This window comes from Corythoichthys intestinalis, chromosome 7 (genome assembly GCF_030265065.1).
Source record: "Corythoichthys intestinalis isolate RoL2023-P3 chromosome 7, ASM3026506v1, whole genome shotgun sequence".
NCBI lineage: Eukaryota > Metazoa > Chordata > Actinopteri > Syngnathiformes > Syngnathidae > Corythoichthys > Corythoichthys intestinalis.
Window position 1 is genome coordinate 3,137,688 of NC_080401.1, and position 26,703 is coordinate 3,164,390.

The 26,703-nt window shown below is 39.5% G+C and overlaps 1 protein-coding gene and 1 long non-coding RNA gene across 6 annotated transcripts in view; both read right to left on the minus strand.

Moving 5' to 3' along the window:
• atpaf1 (ATP synthase mitochondrial F1 complex assembly factor 1) overlaps positions 1–24,281 on the minus strand; it is a 32,697-nt gene extending 8,416 nt beyond the window's left edge. For all 5 annotated transcript variants that reach the window (XR_009063757.1, XR_009063758.1, XM_057840173.1 and 2 more), the window contains exons 1-6: positions 23,878–24,281; positions 20,969–21,077; positions 17,225–17,287; positions 17,082–17,144; positions 1,603–1,653; positions 1,396–1,443 (exon numbers count right to left, since the gene is read on the minus strand). Coding sequence is in view for 3 of the 5 variants with exons in the window: in XM_057840173.1 (XP_057696156.1) it covers positions 1,396–1,443; positions 1,603–1,653; positions 17,082–17,144; positions 17,225–17,287; positions 20,969–21,077; positions 23,878–24,092 (549 nt within the window). In the remaining 2 variants the exon portion in view is untranslated. The remainder of the gene's footprint in view (positions 1–1,395; positions 1,444–1,602; positions 1,654–17,081; positions 17,145–17,224; positions 17,288–20,968; positions 21,078–23,877) is intronic.
• LOC130918469 (uncharacterized) lies at positions 11,968–13,715 on the minus strand. Its single transcript, XR_009063760.1, has 3 exons — positions 13,101–13,715; positions 12,987–13,037; positions 11,968–12,591 (listed from the first exon to the last, which is right to left on the minus strand). It is a non-coding gene; the product is annotated as an uncharacterized LOC130918469 (long non-coding RNA).
• Positions 24,282–26,703: the final 2,422 nt, after the last annotated feature.

The window sequence follows — 26,703 nt, forward strand, 5'->3', positions numbered from 1 at the left end:
GTAGGGCTGTCCCAAACGACTAATTTTCTCCCGATTAGTCAGCCGACTATTTTTACGATTAGTAAACTAATCTAATAATTAAAAAAAATTTTAAAAATGTTTTTTTTTTTTTAAACTAATTTAGCAATGAAATTTTTGTTGACGCTTATCAATTCACAAAAAACATATTGGAACACTCAAATTATTTATTAAAGTACAAATAAACACGTAAATAATAATAAATCACAAATAAACAATGAGTTCAAATGCTGATAGAATTAACTAGTGTAGCATCCCAATTGAAAAGATGGTCTCTTAAACTGATGGTTTACAACTTTTATTCCATCCTTGATGTAAACACACTGTAAGAGAACACAATTAGAAATTAACAAAAACTTTTCACCTTTTTCCTTTTAAACCTTATTTATATATCAATGAATTGCCTATATGAATTGCCTTTACCTCAATTTATTACCTTATCATTGACAATCTCTCCCTTGAGTGCAATCACTGTATATACTGTATATATTTATGACCTTTTAACCTTATATAATTTTCTATACCATAAAATAAACCATAACATGAAATAAACCTTTCAATTAGCATTAAGAACAATACTAATAGCACTTATAGGCCCATTGTCAATGAAACATTATTATTTAGTAAGGCGACAGCACCCTCTGGTGTATAAAAAATGAAAAAAACAAAATTACAAACTGGGTGAAGGCACTTGAGGTGTTTATTCACGGCCGACGTGCAGCCAAGCTTGGCATTGAAGAGACAGGACAGAAGAGTGTACTCTCCTTTGTTTCTTTGAAATAAGTCAATGTTTTGGACACTGGTGTGCTTTTTTTTGGCTTTGTGCCGCTTTCCCGCTTGCAAACAGAGTATCCGACATTCTAACTTTCCATGCATATTTTTTTAACCCTTCATTAACCGTCGACGGGATGTTGTGCTCGTCGACGGATTTACGTCATCGATGACGTCGACTATGTCGACTAGTAGGGACAGCTCTACTTTTATGTACACCAAATCTTCATCACGGACTGAGGAACCCCCTTGGTTAAATGCTACTACAGCATATGAGTACAATGTGGTCATAGTGAGTCAAAGTCTTCCCAAGCAGACCTATTCAAGTAATCTGGTGAAAATTCTTCGAGTTTTAATAAATATATATATATCACAAACCCCCCAAATGTCACAATGTCAGTTTTTCCAAGTATCGTTCAACCCTAATAGACATTTTAAAAATTAAAAACCCGATCCTTTTCACCAGACTCCGATCCTCTGAAAAATGGCCCGATTGGCCCGATTTTCGATCACGTGATTGGATCGGGGACATCCCTGATATGTATATAATCTGCACACAATGAAAGTGTCATTCAGTTGTTAAAATGAGAAAACCTGTGATCTTACCATAGGACATGACTGTGCTCGAGTGGCAATAATCTCATATGTCCGTCTCTAGAAAACAAACAAACATCTGATGAAACTTTCACATTATTGACGTACCTATTAAACGTCCCACACAAGCAAGGACAAACTAAAAGCATATCACTACTTTATTAAACAAACAAAACCACACAACATGTTGAGATTAATTTGCATGTTGGTTACACTCACTGGAATGACAGCACTGATTGTGTCCTTGGTGGCATAATAGTTCCTCCAGAGCTGAGTGACAAAACAGTTCAGTAAATAAAAGCAACTACTCAAAAGGGTAGTTTCTTCATGACTGCATAATTGACCTTTCGCAAAAGCTCCACCCCCTTAGTTACAGTAGAGCCAAGAAGCTTCATGACTAGAAAGGCACAAGCAGGCAGACGGATACCAGAGTTTTTTAAAGTGATTCATTTTGGAGCAATACAAGCGCAACATCCTCCAGATTGAGGCAAAAGGGTTTACAATATGCAGCGGAGGGTTATACTGAAAACATTAAAAATTGTAGCAAGCTATCGAGGTAAAAGCATACAGCTTCAACCCTTACAGCAAAGGGTTGGAGTACTAAGGTGTCCGTATACAAAATGTTTAGTGCTGCAGCTATCGATTATTTAAGTAATCGATTAATCTATCAATTAGTTAGTTCTAATAATCTGATTAGGAAAATTTAATGCGTTGCAGAATACATTTTAGGAGATGTAAAAAAAAAAGGCTTGCTAAGATTGCACTTTCAAAAGATCGTTACCATTGCCATTGCCGAAGGGTCAGCGGTTCGATTCCCGGCTACGACTGCCCACTGTCGAAGTGGCCTTGGGCAAGGCAATGAACCCTGATATGCCTCCAATGGGTTGACAGCGCCTTGCACGGTAGCAGCCCCATTAGTGTGTAAATGTGTGCGTGAATGTGTGCGTGTGTGTGCTAATGTAAAGCGCTGTGGGCATGGTACCCATGCAGATAAATGCGCTATATAAGTACTGTCCATTTACCATTAAACGCAAATATAGAATTAAGTTCCTGAGTGTGTTTCAAACTATGCAGAATTGCACTTTCATTGCACAAGAGTAATAAATTCATCTAAAAATAAATTAAAATACCTGAGCTTGGCCTCAAAGGGTATTAATAATATTAATTAATGAGGGTCAAAGTGCAACAAAAGAACAATTAGATAACTTGCATAGCTAAAGTCCACAAAATTAAATGATAAAAAATGCTAACTTTATATTTTACAATGCTCTTAACAAATCGTTCAAACACATATTTCCATGAAAACCTGCTAAATACACCACTCAACTACAAATGCATAAACAATCACATTAGCTCGAACAAAAACACAATCTGATGTTGGTCTTAACAGGGATCAACTGGATCTAGCCTTGTTAGATGAGTTATGTCATATTAACTGTTGCCCCTAGAGGGCAGTGTATCCACCCAGATGAATAAAGCAAAATGCAAATACTTTCAAAACTAACCATTACAACGCCACTCTAATTAAACATGTCTTCGAAGCAACAAAATTTAATTCTAAGTTTTTTTCTAAACGAATTATTTGAATTTATCGATTAATGGTTGCAACACTAAAAATGTTATATGAAAAATAAAACCAAAATAAGTTCAAGGCACTTATTAGGATGCAACATTTACTTAAAAAGAGGACGCATCGCTTTAATATTGGTGCACACTGAAGGGAAGTGATATTAAATAGCTGATATTTAATAACATATTAAAAGAATGAAACAATGAAATGTAATTGCTACAAGGATGTTAAGACTGTTTCTCTGACCACAGGGACCCTTTTGACAGGAGACCACTTGGGACTCGTGATGGAAGTCAGGAGGGAGGTAGCAGCAAAAGGTCATCGGGCCAAAGGAAGGCCATACACTTTGGAAGCTCCCTAGGACCAGAGGACAACAAAGACCAACAGTCTTCAGGCCGGACGACAACTTGGGGATGTCCAGCAGTCCGGCAACATCGACAGCAGACGTCATCGATTATCATTCATCACATGTGACAATAATTAATTTCCATGGACATAATGACTCTAATCACATGAACTCACATGAACACACATCCTCAGTTCTTCACTCACATGTATAAAATACTGGGCAAGCCGGAAAGACTGTCAGTCTACTCCGATCTTTTTTGGGCTAGGACCAGGAGTAGTTCACTGACCCAGCATGCTGCTTAGAACTCCTCTGTCAGTAACTTAGGGCAATAAATTGTTGACTTTGAACATGTCGTCGTTATTGGAGTCCTTTAACGAAAACGAACACGAATGGAACCTTGAGGATTAATCATTTAACAGGTAATTTGAAACACAGGTTCCTTGAAATGGTGACCCCGACGTGATCGATAAAGGACTTCAGGTAGATGGACAGAGGAGCGGACAAGGATTCAGTTGGACTGTGGTCTCCGTTGGTGCACCAACCCAAAAAACAAAGAGGTAAGCAGAAACCTGTTTGCATGATGCTCAAATTCTGCCTAATTTGTTGGGAGACTTATGGTACAATTGTTCCGTTGTCCTTTTATGGGTAGGGATTTTTGTGCATTGAATTAAATATTATTGTTGAATACGTCAAGGTAACGAGGTACATGGTCCAAGTAAGTGGGGACCTGAAGAATAAAGTAAGGAGTTGATTTAGGCCAGGGTAACGGGGGACCTGGAAGAATAAAGTAAGGAATTGATTTAGGCCAGGGTAACGGGGGACCTGGAAGACTAAAGTAAGGAGTATTGATTTAGGCCAGGGTAACGGGGGACCTGGAAGAATAAAGTAAGGAGTTGATTTAGGCCAGGGTAACGGGGGACCTGGAAGACTAGAGTAAGGAGTATTGATTTAGGCCAGGGTAACGGGGGACCTGGAAGAATAAAGTAAGGAGTTGATTTAGGCCAGGGTAACGGGGGATCTGGAAGAATAAAGTAAGGAGTGTTGATTTAGGCCAGGGTAACGGGGGACCTGGAAGAATAAGGAGTATTGATTTAGGCCAGGGTAACGGGGGACCTGGAAGAATTAAGTGAGGAGTGTTGATTTAGGCCAGGGTAACGGGGGACCTGGAAGAATAAAGTAAGGAGTGTTGATTTAGGCCAGGGTAACGGGGGACCTGGAAGAAGAAAGTAAAGAGTATTGGTTAGTCTCGTCGTAACTGACGCGAGGCCGGACGCGGCTGAGCACTGTAACGTTTCGGTATACGTTGGGGATTTTTGGGACCCCCAAAAACCGGTTTTAATAAGAACATTAGAAAAAAAAACAAAAAAAACGATATCGTAAACGTGTGTGTATCCTGTGACGTACAGTATTTAGAGAAGAGTGCGACACTAAATTAGTGGGTGTCAATTGATCGGCAATTTGTCGATTTAAGTGAAAGTATTACGCATCGCAGTTATTATTAGAAAATATTGGACGTTTTGTAAACAGAAAAGGAATAATTTTACAAATATGTGAATTTATACTTGTTTTCAAAATATTGTTACATTTTGATGTTTGCATGTGGCCTACTCCTCGTGCTTTAAAATTAGGCAGTTGTGTGAGTTTTCCTCACCCTGCTCTGGAAACGGGCCAGAACAAGAGAAGGGAGGGAGTCAGATGTGCAGAGTAGAGCGCAGAGTTTGAGTTAGTGCTAACTAAAGAAGCAGATTAGTATGCTAAAGTACATAGATATAAAAGAATTAGAACAAGAGTAGAAGTCAAGAAATGTTCAACTAAAAAACTGTTTAAGGATAGAATTAAAGAAAACGTATGTGAGGACCAAGGGATTCCACATTTTGTTGGACATTGATTGCATCAAATACAGCTTTTGTATGGCCACCAGAAGCTGATATTTGCAAAAAGATACAAAGTAACTTTGGTCCTGACTACAGATGTGAAAGAGAAGTAAGAAACTGTTATTACAGCTGTTATATTTAAACTAGAATGAAATAAATACTTTGGCTGAGGCCCAACTTAGTTAAAAAGCAAATGAGGTATATTATAAATAGGTAGGTATTAAAAAATGAGAAGTAAACATGAGTCGAGTACAAATATAGGTGTGAGGGGATTCTAAAACAAAAATTCCGTGAAGGTATTCAGCTCAAGACACTAAATTGATTACGCTTGGTTAAAATACAAACTGATTTAAAATTAAAGAATGAAAATAGAGGAAATTGTAGCTGCCAGCAGCTATAGTGCAGTAGAATAGAATTGTTTTAAGTATCAGAATGTAAGACAACAGGAAGAATCCTTGAGAGGAGATAACTTCAGGGGCAGTGAGAAAGGGGGGACGGCGGAGCCCCAGCCCCCAACCAGACGACGCAAAGACAGACTCGACCGACTATGTGACGAGAGGAACTGACCTCCATCATTGACAAAAGACATTCCCAGTTCACCCTCATCGTAATGAGTCTGACTCAAGAGTTTGATGACAACCATGACCGACGTCAAGGAAGCCGACGGAAACACATCTTCACCCCCTTCCCTAACTGACAGCGACTGAGAGCAGATGGCAAAGGCCTATCAGCCCCACCCCATGACCAAGTCCTGACAAGATCGCAGACTAGAATTAGAATTAAGAGCCTGACTAGATATGCCCTATCTCCTGGAAATTACCTCATGATCCCAAGTCAACAAGGTGGGTTAATTGACTAATAATTGTTATTGAAAGATTTTGAATTTTTTTGCAGACACAACTGCTGGAAGTGGCCTCGGTGGAGAAGTGTGTTTCCTCGGCGCTAAAACAATTAATTGATGACGTGCGGCGTTGTAGTGAGACTTACATGCGCTTCTTTCATTTCTTTTCACCAATGGGATAACTTTGTGTCTCGTTTTGGTTTAGATAATGTTGAGCTTGACAGTTTTTTTCCTTTTTTGCCACTCCAGTGTTCGCTGTCGTCCAAGACATGTTCTCATCCTCCACACTGACTGCAGAAGCCCCCTGACTTCTAACCTCCAATGGATCCCAGTTCTCACCTCGACTAATACATGAGTATTTAGATAGATGGCGCATTAAGATGGCTTGTGATTTATCGCATTGCTTTATTAGATACGCTAACAGCTGAAGTTGGAAACAAATTTTACTGAGGACCGTGATAGTTATTTCAATCATCACGTAACTCACAATTTAAAATTTTGTTTTACAGACACCACAAATCCTATGATAAAGTAAGATATATGCAGGAACGGCTCCTGAAGTTTCCAGTTTACACCGGTTAGATGAGTAGTCTTGGATATCGAAAAAGAAGGGAAGAAAAACAGACAAGCTGAGATCGTGAAACAAATGTGAATGGCATAGGCACCGACGAGGAGTCGAGGAGGGGAGTCATAGTAGGGGCTTCTCCAAAGGAGGCGGAGGAAAAGTCATCAGACACCAGGCCAAAGTTCCTTCAAAGTTGTCACGTGGACACTGCTACCAAAAATGTACTGCTCCCCCACAGATGCAGCAGCAAACACCAGCAAGACCCAGAGAGGCCTCACTCTGAAGAGACCGCTACGGACTCCATGAGCAAAGGAGGACGTGGCCCGGCACCCAGGCACGAACTACAGCAGCAGGCTCCACAACAACAATAGCCATACTGCCTGTACTACTATGACGAGAACTGGTCGGACTACCGATAAGCGTTCCCACGAGGGCCTGGAGAGGAAGGCAAGACAAAGCCCCTATGCCCATGAAGGTGAACAATATGGACATTCCAATGCTAGTGTTGCCATTTTCCTCGCCATTGAAGACTGAAATTGCTGGTCAGAGACAGAAAAATCAGCTTGTCTGGACAAAGGGCGGAACTCGAGTGAACTTGTTGGGCAGAGATATACTCGCCAAAATGAGAACAACCATTTTTTGCAGCCAGAATCGACTGTTCTAAGATGGGACTAGAACATGGTGCTACAAGAATGACCCCAAGCAACAGCTGACATACAAGGTTCTGACTCCAGCCAGAAAACAAGGACGAAGGCAGCGTCCACTCGGCCTTCCTGAGGTGGTAGCTCTGAGTTGACTCTCTTGCCTCAAACGGCCCTCCGTTTGATCCCCTCCATCTCACACTTTAAAGATAGGAACACCGAGTTGGCTTTTCAGTAAGCATTTGAATAAATTTAGAGTGAGAGCTGAACGCTTACTTGCACCGACGTCTATAAAGGCAAGCTAGGGATGGTGGGAGCAACCACCTTGACACAAGAACAGAGTGAGTGTTACATGATGAGTTAAAATCTTGTCCACACACCTCACTAGCATTTAGTACAAAGACATGAAGCCCGAGAACTGGAACCAACGGTGTGCAATGCCATTTGGCAACAGATTGGACTTGATTTAAATACCCAATGTGATTTCTTCTCCGAGTACTTAATGTTTTTTTTGTATACAGGTTACTGTGGTTGATGTGGAGGTGTTGGAACATACGATGTAGATACGTTTTCAGGGCAGTGACCTTTCAGACCACGAGGACGCCAAACAGCTATTGAACTTGCTGCTGGACTCACTGTGGTCCGGAGGACCTGCCAACATTGGACTGCACCAAGATGACTCCAGTTACAGTTAAGGTAGATCTGAATGCTTTTATTAATGTGCCCCCGCACCCCTGTAAACAGGGGGGGACCGAGGGCCTTACAAAAGACACTCAAGGGGGATGTGAAAGTGTAAGTGTCTTGGAAGAATTGGGCTCTGCCACCAAAACTTGGATTGTGATAGAAAATTGACTAAAAACTGTTTGAAAGCGACCCACAGCGTGTTATACTTTCTTGTTGACTTGGGGTTCAAGGTGTCCAGGAAGAATCTCCAGTGTTGTAGACGATAGGTGACATATTTAAGACATGATTTTGATGAGGAGCTCACCCTGAATTCCTCACACTGTTTCTCCCTTCTGACATATCCCAGACAGACCAATGTTAAAGACTTATTCTCTTTTCTGGATCTCTGTGGTGAATCCCGGAGCTTCATTCGCGACTTTTTGTAAGGACTAGAATTTTGCGAAACCTAATAATGGACGGCGCAAGTGTGGTTACTATGACTATTGACTGGACTGACAATACTGAAGGGCTGCTTACAGACTTAAAAAAAAAAAAAAAAAAAAAAAAAAAGGAAACTTCAGATCAGCAGATGCAGTGGCGAGGGAGCCAGTAAGCTTTCAATCGAACATGGAAGGTAATTATGACGTAAAACACTTGCAATTAATCTTTCTCCTCCCTGCTATGACAGTTGATGTGTGCGCGACCTATAAGAGGCCGCTCTAGTAGAGAAGGAAGTGTATTGCTGGAAGAAAGTATATAGTACGTTGACAGAGAGAAAATATGGTCTAGCTCAAAGGCGGGGCAGAGAAGGTCACCAGAAAGTTCATGCAAGCGGTGATTGGGATGGCATGTTTCTATGCACGAGAGCTATGTGTCAATGCGGAAGTTACAGTGTTGGACCCACGACAAGGAGAAAGTTGCAGCATACTGAAATGGGCCGTTGGCTGTGGTAGTAATGGACTTTATGTACATCGTGATGCTGGTCCAAAGAAAGGGGTACTCGGAGAAAACATTCCTTCTTGAAACGAGTTATATTCCCTTGTTTTCAGTGTAAATCTACTACAACCAAGTGTAATTATCGGCCAGTACTTCAAGTAAATTTTCCTCAGATTTCTTGAAATAAGAAAATAGCTAGCTGGAAATTAAACTTAATGAATTTGTTTTAAGCAATATATTAGCATATGTAGTCTTTAAAAAAGCTTTGTTGGAGAAATGTTCTTGAGTTAGGAATGGATATTGTTTGAAAACAAGAGTCTAAATCATTTTTTATTTAGGGGATAAATTACCAAATTTTAGATGTATGGGCTTAATAAGAACACGTAGTCATATTTACTTAATAAATGGAATAATCTGACGCTCTAATCTGTTAACTGGTTGTTGAAACTCAAGACAAGACAATAAATTCCTTGACTAGATTTAACAAAAATAATTTGATTAGGACATTATGAATTTGCAGCTGTCGGTGATAGTGGATCAATTTTCTGGGTGGCTCGAGGCCTACCCAGAGCTAACCCATAGAGTTAGCCACTATATTTATACCCGAAGATTCCCGAAAATAATTAGATCGGGTAATGGCATGCATTTTACAGAAAAAATCTTTTGTACTTGTTTATTTATTGTATAAGGACAGTGCACATTACTGAACATCTATTTAGACGCGGACCCAACACATAAATATGTCAGATTATACCAAAAAATGCTAAATTCTTTGTCCACTATTGAGTCCATGCTGGGACTCAGGTACAAATTTGGTTTCGTATATCGTCCTAAATCTCGAATTCATGGAGAGAGATTAAATCACAGTGTCAGACAGCGCTGGATGTAAACGTGTGCACACACAGGGCTTAATTGGCTCCAAGCCCTGCCTCTTGTTTTGTTTTGTTTTCCATCAGGCAAGTTGTTAACCGCCGGACAGGGTTCACAACTTTTGAACTCCTGACTGGTCGCCTGATGCCCGGTCCAGACTTGGCTTTGCTCCAGCTGGATATGGAACCGCCCTAGGGCTACAAGCCCTACTAGGAGCAGTTGTCTTTGTTTATGTCATCACTTTGTGTTTCAGATCATGCTCTTGAGGACTTCCCATGCTGTCCGCCTCTCTGGAAAGGGGGACAGGGACTGTGTGCCACAGGCTTGCCTGGTGCCAGTTTCTGGCTATACGTTAGCGGTTCAGTAATTTTTTACTAATCTTATCTCACTCGTTTTTAGGTTATTGTTGGCTGGATTTTGTTATCGTTGGTTTGGTTTTGTAGTGTTTTTGTTGTTTTGTGAGTAAACTAACAAAACAGGGGGGAAATCAATGTCATATCATGTTTGGCTGACTTCATGACTCGGGTGATTTTTCAGATTTTACTTACAGGAACTTATTTGGGGCTAGAGAAACCTTGTCTGACAGACCAAAATGATCAAACAACACCTGGGATGAGGGGAAAGCGGATGGTGAAGCAAATAAAGGCCCTTGTGTTGGATTACAACTTGGGAGAAAGGACGGTATTTCAATTTGACCTGTGTGAAGTGATTAATTTTGCGGTGTTGGAAGTACCGACAGGATTGGATATATATATGTGTGTATTGAGTATTGTTCGTGGAGTAGGGGACCGACCACTGGTAAACTCAGTTTCAGAATAATCTCAACAAGAGGATTGGTGTTACAGCTAGAATGAGTTAATCGTACACTCAGCCCCTGGCTACTGGGAGCCGATCTGCTTCCAAAACAGGTAATAGAGGGTTTTGAATGTGTGGTTAGATCCAGTGTGCCTCTGTCAGAGGTGAGTAAATGAAGCCAATTATATTGGTTGTATTCTTTGTTGATGTGGAGTTACTGCTTAGCATGGAGCGATAATTTAGTTAGCCATATACTCATCATTAGTTAGCCATATACTCATCAGCGTCTCAAGTCTCCGTTTGTATTGTGTTTTGGAAAAGCATATTAGCACTCAAGTTATTGTTAGATAGTGATCGTTTTTTTAGAAAAAGAAACCGCACATATAAACCCATTCACATAACAGCTTAGTCTCCTGTCAACACAAACTCCCATTCAAACTGTAAATGGTTATTTGTGTACTGAGAAATTCTTTTTAGGTTATATAATCAGAGCTTTATTAAAGAGGAACTGAAGACCTTTCCGGATTTTGGTGTAATTTTATGAATATAAACTTGGGACAAGTTCATCAAAACAACCATGACATTATCAACACGTAATTGTAAGGATAATTTGCGTTTTTTTAGTTTTTTTGCACTCCGTTAATGGTCCCTTCGCAAACCCGGAAGTGTGACGTAGGCAACAGAAGACTACCCACAGCTAACATAGCAGCAACAACGATGTCAGTGATATTTCCACCAAAGGTAACCATTCAGGATCGCTCTTTCGTGACGCTACCGATGGCAAAAGCTCCCAGGAAAGATGAACTACAATTAATCCCTACATGTTTGAACCTGAGGCGTCAGATGACGGCGATTTACTTGACACAGCAGATGGCGTCATGACGCCAATTGACAGCTCGACACTTCACGAACGGGAGAGTGAGTGGTAAGTCCAGCATCGTGATTTTTTTTATTAGAATGCGATTACATGGTTGTATATTTTTCCATGCTCTACACATAGCTAAAACTGGATATTAGGTAATGGGACAGCTCCTACCGATCTAAATATGATAAAGCTAGCCCAAATGTGGCTAAATGAATGCTCTACACATAGCTAAAACTGGATATTAGGTAATGGGACCCCTCCTACCGATCTAAATATGATAAAGCTAGCCCAAATGTGGCTAAATGAATGCTCTACACATAGCTAAAACTGGATTTTAGGTAATGGGACAGCTCCTACCGATCTAAATATGATAAAGCTAGCCCAAATGTGGCTAAATGAATGATATGTTATTGATATTTCAAAATAAATGACAAAACCATTTTATTTTCCAGGTGTTGCTGTAAACCGTCAAGTAATTACCCTTCCAAGAGTATGCCTGTGTCATCAGGAGATCCCAGACGTGAGAGCCAAACTTGCGGAGGCTGAAGCGCTGACAGGGGCATGAATTTCATTAAAAAATATATAAAACATTGACACATTTTGTTGACTGTTTAATGTATTCTATTGGTATATAATATATTGTAATTATATTACATTTTGAAAAAATATTCAATAGGCCGCAATAATAAATGATACCAGGTTTATGTTGAATCTGCATTAGCTTTCGTTGTCAGATTGTGACACAACATGTTATACCAAGCACACAACGGCACACATCAAAGAGCATAATTTTAGTAAGCAACACAAAGTTAGGATAGCGACGGACTAGCGCAACATTGAAAAATGATAATGGCAGTGGGAAATATGTCTTTACTCTTTTCTGTAGCATGAAGTGTTCTCTATACAAAGATAATGCATTATCATTAAAATATGAAGGTAACTTGATTTTAAAAAATGTGTACTGTATATATGACTAGTTTATGATTTCATGTCATCAAAATTTGCTACATTTATTTCTCCTAAATCATCGTCATCTGATGTCGCAGACGGAAGAAATTCAGCATCTGGCAGGCCTCATAGGATCTCTTCAGTCGTCATCGCTGGACACCGCATCACTTCGGTCATCATATGACTCGACCCACTCTCTCTTGATTTTGGGAAACTGGGTGGCAACTGACTTGCAATGCTTTTTTCATCGTGTTGAGGGCTTCCGCCACTTAATTTTTTATGTTTGGCTTCCTGGAGGGGAAAAAAAAAATCACAGCAGCATGAAAATATTGGATGAATCCTAATTTTAATTTAATAATAATTTCTTGGTGATCAAATAATAATGCCCCAGTCATAGCAGCACCTATTTGATGCTATTGTTGCCTCTTCAAATAGGCAGACCTTGATGTTGAAATATAAAAAACGAGCCAAGGACCTATTTGGTGCTGGGGACATTTGAATTTACATAACACCTATTGATATAGTAATAAAATCACATGAGTAGACGACATGTCAGCCAACCTATCTACTTATGACAGGCCAACAGCAAAAAAAAAAAAAAAAAAATGTCGCACTTCAACAAACTGGCAGTAGGAGTCCCCCTCGTTTATTAAAAAAAAAAAAAAAGCCATTAATGTTCTACTTACGTCTTTGGAAAACCAAGGTTGCATTGTTGAAGGTTTTCAAAGCTGTCGTGGCTGAAAAGATGAAAACAATGAGCCGATTGGGGACCTGTATGCATGCTAACAAACGGTCCAAACCTTTGCAGGAGAAGTTTTTTTTTGGACCACTCCTAGAGTCTCGAGTCTTCCTGTGAGTAATTCATATCGCTACACATCGAGATGGCATGACGAATCCCGCGAGTAAAACCCAGAAAATGTTTGCAATATATGGCGAGGATAGCGTGGTGCTATATTTCCGTGTTCAGAGTGGTGGCGAGGCTTCCTGGAAGTTACGTCACGAGGTAGGGGTCGGCAGGACGGCGCGTCCCTCGTTGCTATGGTGTTGCTATGGCCATAACTCAAAAACTACGCGGCCAATTATTATTATTTTTTTTTTATGTGACTTTTTGAGAGAGCGAATGACGCATTTAATACAATTCAACTGAGTAAAACACTTAAGAGCGAAATCTGAAAAGCTCTTCAGTTCCCCTTTAAACACTTGAACAGGTTTTGTGCACTTGAGGCAGTGCAGTTGTAGACTACTGTTAAGTTAGGAAGCTTTAATAAAATATTATTTTTGAAGGAAATAGTTATCCATTTTTGTCTTCATTGGTACAGTTCTGGAACAATTTTGAGTTGAATTGTGTAGGTAAGGGTTGTGACGTAAGTGACGTTTATCTGGTTAATCGATTATTCATTTGTTTGTCCAATTAATTGATAAAAATATTCATTAGTTGCAGCCCTAGATTTGACAGTTTTTTCCATTGGCTACCCCAAACTAAAATGTTGACTGTTTTTGTTATTATAATTGAATTTATGTTTACCTCCCAAATAGCGGAGCAGTTTCGCGAACAATGGCTGACTATGTCCCGTAAGGCTTTTCAAAATAGAGTGTCCTCGATTGCATGTTAGTTAGTGTAAACAGGGGGTGCACGTGCTCAGGTTAGATGACATTATTTTACTATTAACAGTATTAATAAAACTGTAATGAATAGAATCGTCGCCAGAACCTTGAAAGGTTTGCGATTCATATCTGTTAAACTGAATTCTATGTCGATTGGGGGAATGGTTTCCTCAGGAAAACTGTTTCACTTTTCGTTATGGTGCTTGTATGTGGTTGTGGTATCTCTCTTAAGTTTTATCAGGTTCGTCCAGGAGGCCAGGTATGACCCATGAGGCCTTTATCTACTTGGACCTCTGAATCCTGAGATGGAGCAGCTGACCCCTCTCACCGTGGAAATAGGATAGTATCCTTTCTTAATATCGTTACCTGGATTATTTATTTCTTATTGTGCCATGAATCTTGCTTTAAGGTGCTTTCATTGATCTTCATTGTTGTTGACGATCTCTAATACTTAGAGATCGACAGGGGGATTGAAGGGAAGTGATATTAAATAGCTGATATTTAATAACATATTAAAAGAATGAAACAATGAAATGTAATTGCTACAAGGATGTTAAGACTGTTTCTCTGAGCACAGGGACCCTTTTGACAGGAGACCACTTGGGACTCGTGATGGAAGTCAGGAGGGAGGTAGCAGCAAAAGGTCATCGGGCCAAAGGAAGGCCATACACTTTGGAAGCTCCCTAGGACCAGAGGACAACAAAGACCAACAGTCTTCAGGCCGGACGACAACTTGGGGGTGTCCAGCAGTCCGGCAACATCAACAGCAGACGTCATCGATTATTATTCATCACATGTGACAATAATGACCGGGATTTCCATGGACATAATGACTCTAATCACATGAACTCACATGAACACACATCCTCAGTTCTTCACTCACATGTATAAAATACTGGGCAAGCCGGAAAGACTTTGTCAGTCTACTCCGATCTTTTTGGGGCTATGACCAGGAGTAGTTCACTGACCCAGCATGCTGCTTAGAACTCCTCTGTCAGTAACTTAGGGCAATAAATTGTTGACTTTGAACATGTCGTCGTTATTGGAGTCCTTTAACGAAAACGAACACGAATGGAACCTTGAGGATTAATCATTTAACAGGTAATTTGAAACACAGGTTCCTTTAACACATAGAACAGTCACAAAAGTTACCTTAAGCAAATGAAACTGCTTTATTTAAAAGCCATTGTTGCGACGGCATCCTAGTAAGATATTATCATAGACTTCATAATGATATTGACGGGTCACAGTCAACAGGCACTGCACCACCCCTTCAGGTAGGGGGCCATCCCACACTCTGCTTAAGTTATTCGCAGTCAGTCGCAGCGACACATGCAGCGATCCAACGTTGGATTTAGATTGACAAAGTACGAAAGCTGTATCGTATATAAACAGGAATGGTTGTCTCACGAGTGATTTGTTCGAAGATTCAAGGTAATTATTATATTTTTGGTACCATGCATGCATTTTGAAACGTGAAAAAAAAAAATCAATGGAAGAAATTAGAAGCTACGGCATTGGCGTCATTGTTCGCCATATTTATGTAAAATATATTCTAACTGCACTTTTTTTTGCTTTGAACCAAGAATCAAGACTATTTTACGTCCATATCTATAAAGACTTTAGGGATTTAAGCATTTATTCACAAGAATTTTAAACAGAAAAAGCTCTTTGTTTACCTAAGGCTGCCGCTACATTTGCTTACTGACTGGCATCATAGTTCGCAATGTTTACGTAAAATAAATGCTAACTGCACGTTTTTTTGTTTTTTTTTTCTCTTTAAACCAAGAATCGACACTGTTTTACGTCCATATCTATAAAGACTTTAGGGATTTAGGCATTTATTCACAACAATTTTCAACGGAAAAAGGTTTTTGTTTACATAACGCCGCCGCTACATTTGCTTATTGACTAACATCATAGTTCGCAATATTTACGTAAAATAAATGATAACTGCACGTTTTTTTGCTTTAAACCAAGAATTGACACTGTTTTATGTCCCTATTTATAAAGAATTCAGGGATTTAAGCATTTATTCACAAGAATTTTCGACAGAAAAAGCTCTTTGTTTACATACGGCCCTCACTACATTGGCTTACTGATTAGCATCATCGCTTGCAATATATACGTACGGTAAAATAAATGGTAATTGCACTTTTTTTTTGCTTTTAACCAGGAATCTAAACTTTTTTGCATCCATATCTATAAAGATTTTAGGGATTTAAGCATTTATTTAACAAGAATTTTCATCGGAAAAAGCTTTGTCTACATAAATAAGGCCGCTGCTACATCTGCTTATTGACTAGCATCATAGTTCGCTATATTTACATAAAATAAATGCTAACTGCACGTTTTTTTGCTTTTAACCAAGAATTGAGACTGTTGTACGTCCATATCTATAAATTATTCAGGGATTTAGGCATTTATTTACAAGAATTTTCGACGGAAAAAGCTCTTTGTCTGTGATTCCCCTCTGTCAGCTTTGACGGCCACGCCAACAATGGAGGCCCCCTATTAATCGGCCCCGTGTCCCGTCAAAACATTATGAAGTCTAAGATATAATGTTCAATAACAATAACTACAATTTTGATATCCAGTTTTATGAATGTTCTTGCTTTTACTAAAGCATTTTAGGCAAGACAGCTCGCTAGTTAGCCTCTAGCTTTAGCTCAATCTTACCTAAGAGAATACGTATGTTGCTTGTTTATGTTGGAGACATTTAGCTGGGAGTGACGCTGCACGTTCCCATTTCTTAATCCGTTGGAATCCAGTTGTTTTTCCGGCTTTGGGAAGGGAAATAACTAGGGGTAATCGGGTACCCGGTGTCTAATTTAGATATTCCATAGGCGCATCGCTTCACCATTTTGGACGTCCGCAGCTTGGTGATGCTTTTCATCTCCTTCCGTAAAGTTTTATGGCAGTTGGCGATTTCAAAACCACCAAATCAATCAGAAAATGGGGCATCTGAGAGTCTGTCGGAACATGTTCCCTTAAATTGTTAAGGGAACATGTTCCGACAGACTCTCAGATGATCAGTCTCCAGGACATATGATTCGCTGATGACAGTTAAGGAGGCAGAGTTTGCGAAAGGTAATGGAACTTTATAAAATATTTGTAGTTTGCTATTGTGTAGAAAAAAAATCAACAGACTAAAAACATCTTCTTTACAGTCTCACCTCTGCAATCTCTTCACCTGTCTTGTCCTGGATCAGCTCCAGGTTGAGAATGGAGCCCAGCGACTAAACAACACAATACCACCCCAGCCTCCATTATCCTCATCGACATCATTTAAGAAAAAAAGGTGATCATAAAGCCTCACCTTATTTTTGGTGAAACCTCCTGATGTTCCATTGTCAGCTGCCAGTTTATCTCGCTTGTCCAACTGCAAAGACAATATACAATATTACATTATTATAAAGTTTGCCACGACTTAATTCAAAGGCCTTTAATTGATTTAACATGATATTATGTACACATTTAACACAGTCAGTTACATTTCACCTGAGCAATAAAAAAACAGAAAGCCCTTCTGTTTTTGACAATTTTAATATTTCAAATATCTGAATGAAAACCTTTCTTTTTTAGACAAAGCATATCTGAAAGATATGGTTGACTGATGTTTGCTTTTTGATCACTTTTGTTTTGACTGCTTTTAACCGCTTCAAAGATACATCATTTCATTCCTGCTAACTATTACACAGGATAAACAGTGCTCAGCCTAAAGATGCACACTTAAATCAGGTTCTTTGAAAAGCCTCGAGTCCGCTTGTAAAATTTCTACTCAAAAAGTAATGACTCTTAGTGTCCAAAGGATTCAGTTTCAATGTACAGTGGTGGCTCCATTTATAAACGTCCCTACATACATAATTTTCAGGTTAAGACGCGCCTCAGTGGAAAAATACTGCCTCATGTTAAGAAAGAAATTTCAGGATACGAAAGGCAAAAATGCAGTATGGCTGGTACTCTGCGCTCCCACAGTTTACTGAACTTAACATACTGTATGTATAGCTGCTCTGCCATTGGCTATTGTCTAGCATTCCTGGAATGCAATTGGCTAAAAGGGGCCTCTACTGTATGTGTGTATCCCAGCATCCTCTTCATTTGCCCCTCATGTTCCGACAGCTTTACATGAGTGTAGAGCCGGGCGGTTTACCGAAAATGTACTGTTATCGAGATTTTGACCATGTCTGTAAACTGGGTTTTTTAATTAAATGAAAAAATTAGTCTTTTCAGCCCGCTTTTAATATGTGTTGTTCAGCTGTGCTCATTCCCCTTTAAGAAAGTTCAGCCCATGTGCCAACATGTGAAGTCACGTGGCTATCAGGAAAAACAAACAGAAGCATGTTGCTATCAAACGATGTGCTAACAATACAAGTGAACGTGATGGAGTCGGATTATCGAATAATAGTGAAAGGGCTACCGGTAGCCAGGCCAAAGGCATTACGAGTATAGCATTAGTCGACACTCATAGTGTGGTGTTGGGGCCAAGAAAGAGCTCGACGTAAGTTGTATTTTGGATGTGAGACCGACAATGAACCATGAAGCACTACATCAGTTTCACGGTCCATTTCTAAGACAACAAGTGGGAGATGCGTACCCTGGGTGCTGGATACAGCCTATTTCTCGAACAACTACACGGTTGAAATGATAGCTCATACTCCCTGCGTGGGACATGAGGTGGCCATAAAAACCGACAGAGGCTCTAACGTTGTCGAAGCGGCTGAATTCAATGAGTTGATGCAGAGCAGTGCTTTTGGCACAGACTCCACCTAGCAATCAGTATGTCACATTATTTTGTATCTATGTGTGTGTGACGTCTCTGATAGCTTTTACAATGGATCAGCTCAGTATTCAGCATAAAGCATAATCATCCATTCATTCAATCAATCCATGAGTGTAGCCTATACTATGACGGTTTAATGGCCACAGCTATTTTTTTTTTTTAATGTGCTTGCTTTATTCTGTGTCATTACTGCCATCATAAAATCTTAAATGTTTCATTGGCATAAGACTCAGAGCAGGAAAGCTTAATGTGTGTGTGTACAGGGGTGTGTGTGTGTGTGCGTGTATTTCAGATAATGCTCTAAAAAGAAAAGACAAACTGAGTTAACGTGCTATTTTTTCGCTGTAGGACCTTGAAGTAAACATCCAAGTCGTTTTAAATGTTTATACCTGAATGCTTATTGTTGACAAGATGTACTTGATGTTTACACTGAATGTACAATTGTTAAATATGTTAAACTGAAAGACGGTAAATAAATCAATGAGAAATGGTTAATTTGTATTTCATGCATTTATTAAATTTTCAAATTATATTACAGTTCGTTTGGGCAAATTTATCGTCATTTATCGTTATCGAGGTAAATCTGCTCAATTTGCCATGATAAGTACTAGAGACTAGGGGTGGGAACCTTGGCGCACCTAAGGATTCGATTATAAATCGATTATTGATGGACAACCCCCCCCCCCCCCCTTCTTTTAATGTTTCGTACATTAGTTCCAAAATTGTTCAAAAATTCTCTCAGGCTAAATCAAACTTTGCCTGGTACACCAGACTCACCGCTGTTCCAGCTATTGAGTCTGGCCACCATTCAAGCGGATACAATTTCCAGGGCGGAGCAAGCCACAGCAAACAGACAGCGGAGTGGACTAATCAGCGACGGGCAGACGTGACGTTAGTAAACTGACGAGGAAAAGACGGGGGACTTGCGCGCGGAAGTAAACATACGAAGAGAGCGGAGTTTATTCAACATGGCTAGCGCGAGACAGACTGTTGTCAATGACTCGTGTCGATGTGTTTTTGGTAATTTAAAACTGATTTTACCGTGGATTGGAACATATTCTCGGCTCTCCCGTTGACCATCTGTGTTGTGGAGACGACTTTCGACGCGCAAGAGTGACGTTGCTCGTTAAGAACACGTCACGCAAATAAACTAATCTGATTTGTCGATTGATTTTGTACCTGCTCGAGAGGCCATTCACTGGATGGTTCCCAGACTATTTCTCTCAGTGTTTGAAAAATACAGGGAGAATAGTCTGGCAGAGCCAGGCAAAATCAAACTACTATTTCAGTATCAAGTAAAAGTTCAAAAAAGTAAATAAAATACTCAAGTCCCCATACTGTATCAGCAGCTATAAACTACATTCAATTAATTTAATGTTGTGAACCAACCGTTAAAGTTGTTAAAATTGCTCCCGTTGTTCCATAATTTCCCTTATGTCTACTTTCGACATGTGAAAGTTTTAAAACTGTTTTATCATTTAAAAATAGATTCAAGTCAAGATTTTGCCGATTTAGTATTTTAGATAAAAAGTTAATTAGGTTCGCTACAACAGAGCCTTCTAACGAAGTCTACTGCTTTAAGATGGCGGCTGTTTACTAACGCCAGCAAGTCTGTCAATTCACATCTAGTTCTCTATACATGGTCTAACGCCACCGTCGTCTGTCATTTTGCATCTAGTTGTACATATATGTGGTATCTAACCGTAGCATTACGTGGCCGTATGTTTGTAGCAACTAGCAACTGGGCGTTGTTTGTAGCGGCTTTTTTTTTTTTTTTTTTAAATCTAGCGGCATGAGTTGAACATGATATCTATTCTCGGTCCGTTCTTCATTGCGTCCCTAAGACAGCGCTGACTGTGTTTTAGTTCGACTTGACCTGGTATAATTCAATAATCGGAATTTGGATGTTTGTGAATCGTTCTCAAATCTTCCACGGCTGAATCGCTAATAATCTAAGAATCGCAAATTTCGCACGCCTCCACTAGAGGCCATATCGCCCAGCCCAACGTAAGTGTATTAACTTTCATTTTATGTTTATTGTGCAATAATCTAATTGTAACATGTATTTGTTGGATGTTTAGATGCATTTTTATGCATTGTAACAGATTTATGTCTGAATTTTAGTGGGCTTGGATCAGATTAGGGCATTTACATGGAATTATTAGGGCATTTCTCTATTTACAGAATCTTCAAGTGACAGTTTTCCAGAACCATTAATTTCCTAAATAGAGGTACCACTGTAGGTGTTTCTAAAATTGATTTTATTTGATTTGACCCAACCTGTTGTTCCATGACCCGCACAAAATCTGCTTGGTTGGACGAGCCCAGTATTTCTTTTTTGGACTCGTGGCGTTTCTCCATTCGGGCCTTGAACTCTTGAGGTCTGGAACTGTAAATATAGACAAACTATGTGATTAGAGTTAAGTGACTGTACATGTGTATGGTACAGTTTACCAACTCCCACAATTTCCACATTTTAACTGATGGCGCTTCAGATTGATGATGTCATGAGTGATGTCTATGAGCCCTACCATGTTTATACTAATTTCCATTAAACGCAACAAGTGATGTCCTCGATTCGGTCACGTGATCAGAAATTGGGCCCCAGTTTGCAGGGTGTTAAAGATCAAGTTTCCAAAATGTTTTTATTTATTTTTAGGTTTCAAGGGACGATAAAGAGTTTCACTTTTTACTCGGAACAACCACATCCGACCTAAAGCGTAACTGCAGCTCGTGCACGCATGCTTATACAAGCACGAACACAAAGCAACAATCGTTTAGCCCGGGGGTCAGTAACCCGTGGCTCTTTAACGCAGTGCTAGTGGCTCCCTGGAGCTTTTTCTAAAATGTTTGAAAATGAAAAAAGATGGGGTAGGGAAATATATATTTGCTTTTAATATGGTTTCTGAAGTATGACAAACATGACACAAACATTATTCTAATTCATTAATATTGTAATGAAGTTAAACTTGAACCGGCATCGTACAACAGAGTAGTCACGTGGACTTTCCACTGCAGGGAAAATAAACATTAAATCATTAAGGCTCATTATGTATTTGTAGCCAACTTAGTCTGATCGTAGGCGAATATAGCTAATGTAGATACATACATGTGCTGCCTTCATTATAAGGCTTATATAAGGCTTTTAATATTTTGCAGCTCCAGTCATGTTTTATTTTGGTCCAATATGGCTTTTTCAACATTTTGGGTTGCCGACCCGTGGTTTAGCCCATCAACTCAGTGCCAGAAACGTAAAAAAAAAAACAGTTATTACCAAGTCTTAAGTGGGTTAAAAAAGTGTTGCCAAGCAGAAAATAGGTGGGAGACTCAGTGATCATGTGCCTACAACAGGGGTGTCCCAAGTTCGGGCCTCGAGATCACCCATCCAGTAGTGCTGAATGGTACTGGAAAAAATTGCAAAAAAACCCAAAAAACAAATGTAATATTAAAACTAGAAGAATTTTCACTAGATGACTTGAATAGCTCTGTTTGGGAAGACTTTGGTTGACTCATCGTGTTTTTGTATTAGTGTATTGCATTCAGTATTTTATTGGATTGTTTTTCCTGAGTTTCCCCCTTCTTTTCTCATTTATCCTTGTATTCTTAATTAAAAAAAAAAAAAAAATTATTTAACCAATTTATATTCTTCATTATAAAAATGTTATCTTGGTTTCTGTAATTTGTTATTGCTGTATTATAAATTTAAAGTGCTGCAATTTACTTCAATTGTATTCATTTATCGTTCATTTAAGGACTGAAAATGCAAAAAAAAACAAAAAAAACAAACTGCAACATATGATTGTATTCAAATAATGCCATTTACTCCAGGCTAAGGGATCTTTGAATGATGAAAATTGCTATATAAAAAAGGGATATAGGAAGCCATATCTCGGCACACTTGCTGCATTGATGAAGCAAACCAAACGTTTATGTGTTCAAAATTAAAAAAATTTATTTAAATAAAATAAATAATTAAATAGCCGCGATGGCGATATTCAAACGATATATTGTGCAGGTCTACTATCCAGCTTGTTTTCCATGTCACCCTCCTTTAACACGCCTGCATCAAATGATCAGCTCATCAGCAAGCTCTGCAGGAGCCTGATAATGATCCTGATTATTGGATTCAGGTGTGTTCGAGGAGGGAGCTAGGGAAAATAGTCTGGCTAGGTGATCTCAAGGTGATCCCCTCAGGATATATTACGGTACGTGAACCGGAAGTTGTTCGGGTTACCCGGACTTCCAACTTTTGGCGACGTAAAGCTCGGTGTGAACACACATTACAGAATTTGACGACAAGCGTAATGTAATCTCGCGCAACAAAACGCGTCCGGTCTGAACGCAGCTTAAAACTTGCAGACATCACAGTTGTGCCTTAGTCAAAAATGCATGCAAATGAGAGACTGTGACAGTGGTCAAAACGATGATGAAGCCACCGGAGACCATAACTGCTACCGAATAAGATTACGGAGAGATGACGTCTTTTAACTTTCTGATTTCCACCAGCAAAATCCCCCCCAGATGATGAACCTGGGTGCAACTGATGGCACCAGGTTTATTCTAGTTTAAACCACTGGCCCTGCGACAATGATGGCTCATCATTGGATGTCGAAAGTGTAATTTGCAACACTAAGTAGAAAATTAATGAAAGTCGATGATATGAATGGGAAGAAATATACTAATTATCGTACATGCCTGAGAGAATAAACTAGTTCAAATTGTGTCTTTTAAATGTTATATGTATATAGGGGGAACCTGAGGCTTCACGTTCTTATTGATTGACTATATTATCATTTTCTTCTTATTAGAAGTAGAAGTAGTAGGAGTAGTAGAGGTGGTATTTTGGCATTACTATTATTAAGGGATATTTGAACTGGCGACAAGCTGCGTGACAACATAAAAATGCTATTTTCTTCAAAGTACAAAATGGAAAAACTCAAAAATTTCAAATGACTCAGAGGGATCCAAAAGATAAAAGTATAGGTTATATAACTCTAAAAAGAAATTTAGGCACAAATGGGCGAAGAAGGCGTTCACAGTAATGTTTGCGATGTTTACGCTATGCGAAAACGCTGAGCAACTCGTTAATCTCAGTAGGAAATGTTTTTTCTGAATAAAAATCTAATGTATTTTTGAAGAATGTTCCACATCTTCCATACATCTGTCGATAGGACGAGTAGACGACTGACCTGCGCATTTTCTGTATCTTTTCCTGGTATTTATTGTAGTAAGGGTTGTCCTCCAATTCCGGTTCTTTCCGCATCGAGAAAGCCCGAAAGTGAGCCGGGACCAGCCCTGGTATCAGGGGCCTGATACCTGTCGCCCTAACCGCTAACATTCCCCTGTACATACAAGTCATCTGCACCAGGGCGGCCGCCATGTTCCCATCGTTGTTGTCCAACATCAATTTAAGTCCGACGTGGAGTTTCCGCCAGTTTATCGGTCCGACAAAGGAAGGGACAAAAAAAGGCTCGCTGTTAACTACTGCAGTCTATAACCAATAAATAAATCATGGCAAGAGTTGAAAGTTTCAACTTGAAACTTTCACCCCACTTCAGCTCGTGGAAGATATAAGAGTGGTAACTGTGGTAGACCAGCTCACCCATAGACATCACATATATATGACTAGATGTCTAAAGGTTGAGTCGGTGGTGCAAGTAACTGGGGCCATTTTGCGTCAGAGAGCTTCTCTGGATGGCTCTGATGCAGCTTTTCTCTACTAAAATATTCTTAACTCTCTAAATTCTTGACGGATTTGCCGACGGTTATCTTGATATCAAACCGCATTGACTTGGTTATTATTCAGACTGTGTTTGAATAATAACAACAACAAAAAAGTATATATTTTTTTGTTTTATCTGTGCAGTAAATTTCCCGCATCTCCGATGTTTATGCCAAACCAAGTTGTTTGAAAATTGTTTAAAAACTGAGCAATCTATAGCTATTTCAAAGTACACACTCCATTGATCCTAATTTTATTCCAACGCAAAGTGACCGAAGAGTGACAACCAAAATTAATCCGTAACTTGCTGTTTTAATACGATAACGGAAGGTTAATAATCACATTCCTACATGACAGTAATAACCTTTTTCAGAGGTGGGTTATAACCTTTTGAGAAAAAAAGTACTTCTAAGAGTAGTTTTCCCACACCATACCTTTTACTTGAGTAGATTTGTGAAGAAGAAACGCTACTCTTACGCCGCTATTTGGGCTACACTAGTCGTTACATATTTCCTCTTTATTCTACTTGTTAACTTGGCCTTTGTTTGTTCTCCAGCAATGACAACAGTAACTCTACCAGTTTCACCAATGAACGTCGCAACAATAATCACATGATTCCATTATACCAATGAGACACAAGCTCGCCATTCTATGATCACGCTGGCCTGTACAACAATCATGTGGCATCTTTAAAGCACTGTAAAAAATTAAGTATTTGATGTAAAGCACTGCCCTCAACATGACTCGACAGCACAGGTTTAAACCTCTGTTGGCACCAATTGACCACCGAAAACCAAAGATATGATCCTTTTAATTTCAGAATAGGAACTGTGATGGAACTATTCACTATTCGACTATTCAAACTAAGAACTATTTTCTCCACTAGAGGGTACTCATGCTCTATGGACAAATGATGCTTCCTTTCTGTATAGACCAGTGTTTTTCAACCTTTTCTGACTCACGGCACGTTTTTAAATTGGAAAAAATCTCCACAAACCCTCACTGCACACCACAAACCAAAAATGTTCCAAAATTATTTTCTGTACAGTATATTTAATTATAAAATAATTTCTCAGTATGTATACTTACTCAGTGTGAAACGTGAGCCTGTTTAGATGAACACAAAGTCGATATCCTTATTCTTCAACAGCTCTCAGTCTCTGTTTTTATTTAATTTTTTAATAGCAGTTATGCTTGAAAAAGCTCTGAATTATCAGACGGGGACTTGAGCAATGTCTTTAACCACATCAGGGCCGAGCATTTCGCAGACAATGGCTTTGCAGGCAGGTAGTAATGTCTCTGTCACGGTGTGGGGCTTTTTGGATTTAGCAACAAGGTAACTTAACTGCCTTTGAGTGCTTTCTCATTTACCTTCGTAGTTTTTATCAAAACAGTTGCCTGTTTCTCTGTGTTTTCACAAAGGCGAACAAAATAGTTCATCGAGTAGTTTTGAAGTGACGGGTGTTTTGGTTGGAGATGACGTTTAGGAGAGCTGCTCGTGTTGCGTTCAAGAACTGCTCGGATTTCTAGCCGTCAGCCATTTTGCTGTCGTTGACAATGTGTTGGAATACAACACAGGAGGAGGATTGACAGTCGTCACATATGGATAAAATAGAAAGGACACTTTCGAGTATATTGACACATGACGAGTCTAACCAAATAATGTGCAGTAGACGTGCTAGGGTCCACATTGTCACAGCAAGGTCGTTGATGGCTAGAAATCCGAGCAGTTTTTGAACGCGACACGACCGAGAACTTTCTACTCCTTCCTACTGCAACCCCGCCCGACGACGTAAAAAAAATATTGTAATAGCCCCGAATGGGGAAATGGAAAGGAGAGGACTCGGTGATGACTGTGGCAACAATTGAAAATAATAAACAAAATAAAAGCTGCATCCGCAACATGCGACCGCTAATTTCGCTCTCACGCCGTTCTCCCTCCCTCCTAGCTTGCTTCCCGTTACGTCACCACTCTGCAGTCTGATGGCCCCTTCACGGTTACGGACATTACAAAATTTATATATATAAATTCGACATTAGATAATTTCTCGAGGCACACCTGACGATCTCTCACGGCACACTAGTGTGCCGCGACACACCGGTTGAAAAACACTGGTATAGACAAGTTTCCTAGGTACTTCCGCTTTACTTCTGCATTTCTGCTTGCGACGTCCGTTGCTGTCCGTGTTTTTTGTTTGATGTCAAATCCTGGGTTGCTTGCTTAAATTGCAACGTGAAAGGGAACCGCATCAAAAGTCGAATGTGTTTTGATGTGGACCAAAAAAAGCGACCT